The sequence below is a fragment of the Henckelia pumila genome, chromosome 4, assembly GCF_033568475.1.
Source record: "Henckelia pumila isolate YLH828 chromosome 4, ASM3356847v2, whole genome shotgun sequence".
Taxonomy (NCBI): Eukaryota; Viridiplantae; Streptophyta; class Magnoliopsida; order Lamiales; family Gesneriaceae; genus Henckelia; species Henckelia pumila.
Window position 1 is genome coordinate 25,086,460 of NC_133123.1, and position 6,968 is coordinate 25,093,427.

General features: G+C 33.1%; 1 protein-coding gene across 2 annotated transcripts; it reads right to left on the reverse strand.

Moving 5' to 3' along the window:
* Positions 1–293: 293 nt before the first annotated feature.
* Positions 294–3,941, reverse strand: LOC140865172 (uncharacterized). 2 transcript variants are annotated; one of them, XM_073269721.1, is made up of 8 exons: positions 3,924–3,941; positions 2,762–2,881; positions 2,405–2,548; positions 1,897–1,995; positions 1,514–1,590; positions 1,320–1,428; positions 851–1,179; positions 294–539 (listed from the first exon to the last, which is right to left on the reverse strand). In XM_073269721.1, exons 2-8 carry the CDS (start codon positions 2,829–2,831, stop codon positions 447–449), a joined length of 921 nt encoding a protein of 306 aa, XP_073125822.1. In that variant the 5' UTR covers positions 2,832–2,881; positions 3,924–3,941; the 3' UTR covers positions 294–446. The 2 variants fall into 2 exon arrangements, with proteins under 2 accessions (XP_073125822.1, XP_073125823.1); XM_073269722.1 differs by lacking the exon at positions 3,924–3,941 and adding an exon at positions 3,060–3,077.
* Between the last annotated feature and the right edge of the window lie 3,027 nt (positions 3,942–6,968).

Consider the following 6,968-nt stretch of genomic DNA (forward strand, 5'->3'; position numbering starts at 1 on the left):
AATAGTTGCAACAGGCTGGATGGGAGTATTTTGCCCTTGTGTTTTGTTCGGTCGTAATGTTGAACAAGTAGTGGGAGACGATGATGACTTCGTGCCCTGCATTGTCATGCCGTGTCTGTGAACAAGTAGCTTTATGCATTGGTGTGCAATCTGCCCACAGAGAGTTGAAGGCTCGCATAACAGATCATGATGCTGAAATAATGAACCCGCCTCCCACGTTCAAGAAATTAAACTTCACGAGCTAAGTTTGAGATGATCAGAATCGTTTCTCATACAAAGAGAGTCCAATAATATATCATGAAATGGGTGAGGTGATCATTAATCCTCCAGAAATGCTAGAAGAACATGTAATATAGCGACTTAAGCGTGCTGTAAATAGTAGTTTTCAACTATTTAATCTTTCTGCAAATTGCAATAAAATGATCTTGTCGAATCCTATGGTCCACTCAATAATATATAGAGAGTGTTCGATGATGTTGAAGAGAAGAACACTGGATGCCAAATGCCCACAACCAGAGATCCAACTCGACGCTCAAGACCTGCATGAGAAGAACACTAACTCAGATTTGTGCTTCAAAGAAAAAGGACCAAGCATAAAATTCTTCTCGAGCTAACAGATATTGTTCGCTGCTTGTTATACAACTCTTCTTGCTCAAAAAATATGTTGAAGGTATGGAAACTATGATTGCATAAAATCCAAATGAAAAGCCAGCACCAAATAATCCTTGAATTTCAAAATCAACCATTTACCCAAGAATGGATACGACAACATATACCTACGAGATATTATATCAGACTTGCCATAGCATAGATGGAAGAAGTGAAAATGTACTATTATTGAAAAACTGACCTGCTTTCTTGATTTTCTGTGAATCAACTCCCTTATTTCCTCCACAGCATGTACCGAACATGCTCGTAGTTCTACTTCCTCCTCACTTCCAGAATGAATCTCAACATTAGCCATTATAGCATGTGACAGTGCAGTGCTAAATTTTAAAACTCCTAGCTGCTGAAGTACCGCTGGGACAATATAGTCAGCAAACATCGTCACGTATTCAATGTCGTTAAATTCACCATATTGTTGACCCTTGAAAGATCCCCATAAATCTGCAGCAAATATCTGAGCCCTTTTATACAAAAAAACTTGGTGACCTCTGTACACCGTGTGGTCACGGAATCCTGAAACATTGCGAAAAATTTATCATGTACTTCAATTTACCAATAACTGTCAGTTGTCACCCAAGAATAAAAAGGCTATTAAATGTAAGCTAAGAGATATATATACGTTCTCCTTATTCAAGTCAATATTCCATCATTACCGGGAAAATGTTGGCTGATGAGAGCCACAAGCTTGGCGGCGGATTTCTGACAAGATTCCACTAGTTTGGATGTTTTCCCCTCAAAAGATCTCTCGAGCTCAAATCCCACCTAAGCAACCACTTGATTAAATAAGCAAAAGAGCAAAAAGAAACCGAACTAAAAGATTTAAAGTTGCATAACTTCAAAATTTCACCTCATGCAGTAAGCGCACCCGTTCATCCTCCAAAGGTAACGGCCTAGGCCATTTCAACATTTTACGTAGTTCAGGACCTAAAAAAGATGATTTTCTCGATAATTATATGAAGAAGAAACTTTGAAACAGTGAAAGTATAGATAATATAAAGGTAAATATTCCTAGAAAGTGTAGCAAAATACATGGTTGCTTAAGTATTTCTAAAACAATGAGCAGAAAAAAAAACATGCAGACTTGTAGAAACTTATTGATCCTTGAAATGTGTGGATAATCAGGTAAATTTTACTTGTCTATATGCATTCTAGCGAAAGAGAACTCTTGACTCAGCCATAAGACAATCTAGTAAACAAGGTCGAGAATTAAAAGTATAGACATAATTAGACCAGTGTACTTTTGCAGCCTATCTGCATCAAATGCGGACTTGTTGTTCTGAAGAGCTTCCTTCAATCCGGCAGCCAAATGATCATAGGTTAATTCCTTATCTGCCATAGGAAGTATTGAAGAAAGAAATTAGTTTTTCAAAATTAAAGATGCCGATCAAACAATATAACATAAGTTATATGAAAAACGAAGAGTAATCCAAATTTATAGATGGACAGAACAACAGTTGAGTTGAACAATTTAGTCTTGGATACAAAGAGCGAGGAAAATATCGATTTGAATACCACTGCTCGTGTTTATAAATTCTCCTCACGGCCATTTGGATGCTTTACATTATCAAAGGTGTTGTTTTTCTCTATTTTCTTCTTGTTAGTTAATGACAACAACACACAAGCAGAAATGGTTGTTTAAGCATACCAGAAAATTCATCGGTGGACGAGTAAACACATGACAAGAACAAAATACAAACTTGTTTATGCGCGGTATAATGACAAGTTGAGTTCAAAATACCTGGCCAGAAACAGAAATTCAAGGCATCCAACACAAAAAGATACTGAACAGTGAGCGGACCGTTATCAAAATAATGAATCCCCTCAAAATCCCATTCCACCTTGGGTATAGAATCCTTCATTGTTTCGGCAACTTTCTCAATGCCTGCAAATTCCATTATTATTAACACAACGTACATCCAACTTCCATTCAAACACAGCACACTTTCGACTAGTCCACCAATACAAAATCTAAAAGGCAAAAAGATCGCTTTTTACACGATTAAGCGTGAACCCATTTGACATAATCCATAATTCTTCATTAATTAACAATCCTCGAGAACAAAAACAAAGCGAAGGAGCGGGAATGCAAGCTCACCTGCGGGGTCGATGGTGACATGGGAAGACTGTGAAGCGACCCATGCAGAGGTAGCCCTAACCTCATCCATTTTCGAATCCTCAAGAGATTAGATCGCAGTTGTTTGCGTGAAATTCAACCCTGGAAATTGGAATTCGATGGTCAAATTATCATTGAAGGAAAAAAAAAAAAACCCATGAAATTAGCCGCGGTCTGCCTTTGCTTTCCAAGTTGTTGACCGCCGACATAAAATTTTAAAAAAAATTAAATACATATATGATCGAAAAAATATTGACAAAGACATATGAAAGGGGTTTACATAAACATTTGAAAATTATTTATTGATTTGATTTACTTTCTTTTTCTTAAAATATGAACTTTCGAAGAAAGTCCGACCACGATTTTGTAGTTGATGGTTCCTACTTTAGGTCGGAGTGGCCGAGTGGCATTAAAATATATTAAGTCGATTCCTCTTATTTATATACATACTAGCATAGCCGCACACATTGCGTGTGTATGAAATAATACAATATACTTAATATATATGTTATATATAAATATTATATTATTTTCAATAATTTATAAAATTACGTTTTATACATTTCTAAAATAATATAAAAATAAATTTTAAAATTACTTATCATTTTATACTATCTATAATGGTTAGTTGAAAAAAATATGTTATTATATAAATAAAATATATTTTACTTATTTATATATATAATGTAAGGCGTAATTTTGGAAAAAAAATGGTGTTCTTTTTCTAAGGTGCTCAAATTTTGTATATAGTATAAAAATATATTTGTATTATTATTATTATATATATTATTAGAACATGCTATCAGTTTTGTGTGATTGTTTAATTTGTACGTAGGAAAACAAAAACAAATATGAAAACGAAAAAAGAAAAGCAGAAAAACAAAATTGAATACATAGCTAATCTGTAAATCAAATATGAAAATCGCCAAAAATAAATGAAAACTGACATAGCAAATCTGTAAATAAATAAATAAATAAATAAAAAGTATCCATAAAATGATACACTAATTTTGTTTGAGAAATCGAGAAAAAAAAATCTAAATAAAAAATGACAACTCCTCCTCTGTACAAATGGAAAAGTTGAAAAAATTTTAAAATCGACGGTATATATATAGAAAAAAGTAAGAAAGATGAAGGCACATACCAGTTTCGAGCTTGAAAGGAAAATGATAGAGCATGCGCCGCCAAGGATTCAATTCTAGGGCTGGTTTTTTTTGTTTTTGGGCCATATAATAATTATAACCCATTTGGGTAATTCCCATGTGTACATTATTTTGAGTTTTGAATATAAATTTTATTCTCAATTGGGTTATGAATTTTTTTTTTTTTTTCTGGGTGAACACACACTTAAAATAATTGTTATGATAGTTAATATATTGAATAATTATATATTAAATATCAAATATTATTTTTGTTATACATGATTTAATAAACTTCGAGGTTGGAATTAAATCTGACACACCAATAACGTAACTAGAAGTTTGCATCGATGATTTATATATACTAGCTACAGTGGCACACGCTATGCGTGTGTAACTAATAAAATGTGATAATAGCAATTGTAGAAAAAAATTATATAGATGATAAAAAAACAAAGAAATTCACTATAATGAAGCATAAAAATTTGACTGAGATATGGAAGAGAAAAAAGAAAAACAGTAGCAACACACCCTTGCATTGGAAAAGAAACTTCATATCTTTGCTTGATATTTTGGCTCTTAGAATTGGACGATTGAATTATTTTCTACTATGTGGAAAAAAGTTGTTACGGAGACATGGGAAGGTGGGAGAGATAATGAAATTAGGAGATGAAGGTAAAACGTGAGAAAAGAGTTAAAGTGAGGGTAAAATGGGAAAAAAACATAGTGTCCTCTTGTCATATCAAATACGGTTATTATATATCCCTCAAGTACTATAATATAGATAATTCATCTGATGCTAAAATTTTAAGTTTTGAAATGAGTTTTTGGGTTCGAAATCTAATAAAAAATTTCAACTCAAAAAATTAAGCGACACTATTGTCTTCAAACTAAATTTTTTTTGCAAGTTTTAGAGGTAAAACTTAGAAGATCCAAAAGTTGGGAAATCTTGAAGCAACAAATTATGGTGTCCTATTATTGGTGTCCATACATCACTACAAAAAAATTACGGACTTTGCCACGGTTTATTTAAACCGTGGCAAACGTTGCAACGATTTTTTTAAACCGTGGCAAGTTTTAACGGTTAAAGAAAATCGTGGTAATTTGCCACGGTTTATTGATTTTCCACGGTTAAACTCAACCGTCGCAATTTGCCACAGTTAACCTAAAACCGTAGTAATTTGCCACGGTTATATCAAACCGTCGCAAAAGTATTGCTACGGCTTGCTATAACCGTGGCAAATTTACCACGGTGAAATTAAACCGTCACCATTTGCCACGGTTTGTTGCCATGGTTTTAGTTTAACCGTGGCAAATTGCATTTCATGCGTTAAATAAAATAACATTATATTTGTCACGATTTTTATCCCCCCTCTTTCTGTCGAACTATCCCACTAAATAATATGATATTTGAGATCTACAGTTGTAGGGATCATTTTATTGAAGTTTTTTCATTTTCTTGGTGCCGCCACCGCTGCCAATCCCCGCCGTCGCCGCCAATGCCCGCCCTCACGCCGGCGCCGTTTCTTCTAGTAAATCGTGTTATTTGTGAAAGTTGTTTTGGTATTATCTTGTGTTGGGTGAATTATCAATTAAATGGGTCTTTTTTGGTGTTTGTTAGGTGTTTTTAGCCCCGCCGCTCGCCGCCGACGTCGACCCCGCTGCCAACTCTGTCCTGCCGTCGGTCCTCTTCCTCCTCTGCCGTCGTCATCTCAAGTATTTTGTTAAATTTAATTTACAAAATTTAATTATAATTATTTGATGCTAATTTGAATTAATTGTTTAATTTTAAATTTGGATAATTTGTGTGTATTTTGGTTTAATATATAAATTCGTGTCTATATCTGGATAAATTTATTTTTCAAATTTGTGATTGTATATATGAATTATATTATTTTATTAATATTAAAAAATTATTATTCATTAATAATAATATATAATAAACGTTTTTAATATAAAAAATTAAACTTTTGCCACGGTTTTAATAAACCGTGGAAAATTGTTGCTATGGTTGTGCTAAAGCACGGCAGAACATTGACACGCTTTGTCATTTGCCACAGTTTTGCCACGCTTTTTCTAAAATCTTGAAAAATATTTTGCCACGCTTTTACTTAAACTGTGGCAATAATTTGTCATAGTTGTGTTAACCGTGGCAAACGTTTGCCACGATGTCTTTCCGAACGGTTTTCGTAAACCGTGGCAAATTCAATTATACCACGGTTTATGTCACACTAGAATCGTGGCAAACGCCGTTTTTTTTTTTTTTAGTGCATGTGAGTGGAGCTGGAGATTCAGGAAAATAATAATAATAATAATTTCAGAGAAAAAATATATTAACAATAATATTATAATTTTTACATGAAATATTGGGGTTTTTCGACCCTTACATTCAAAAATTCTACATATCTATTATCTATTAATAATCGATGTTATCTATAGTTGGAGACTGGAGTTGTCAAATTAAAGGTCGGTCCGCCCTAACCCAGTAACCCTTTTGAGACAGAAACAATAATATGCATCGATACATTGTTTGAAAATGAGTTTAATAATTATTTCACGAATTTTCGTCGTGGATCGATGACATATTCTAACTCAAGTACCACTTGTGCCTCAATAAGTCGACGATCTTTCTTTCTTTTTTTCATTTTTTTTAAAAATAAATCGACGATCTTGGTTAACTAGGGATGTAAAAAAATACCAAATTTTTTTTACAAACCGATATGATAAAGTAATGATATCGAATTTTTCGTTACGATAATGGTATGAAATTTGAAAATTTCCGTATATATTGAAATGCCGACGTATTGAAATAATATACAAAAAATTTAACATATATAATATTTTTAAACAAATTTATAAATTTTAAAAGATATAATTTTTTTTCTGGTATAAAACGGTATATACCGATATCGTACCGAAATCTCGAGATTACGTAAAATTTCGGCATGCTAGTTAATACGGTACGCATATCACCCCTAGATTCTTGGTTTTCTTCTTCTCATTATAAGAATATGGAAAATCCTAGCTTATTCATTCTACTCGAAAATCAC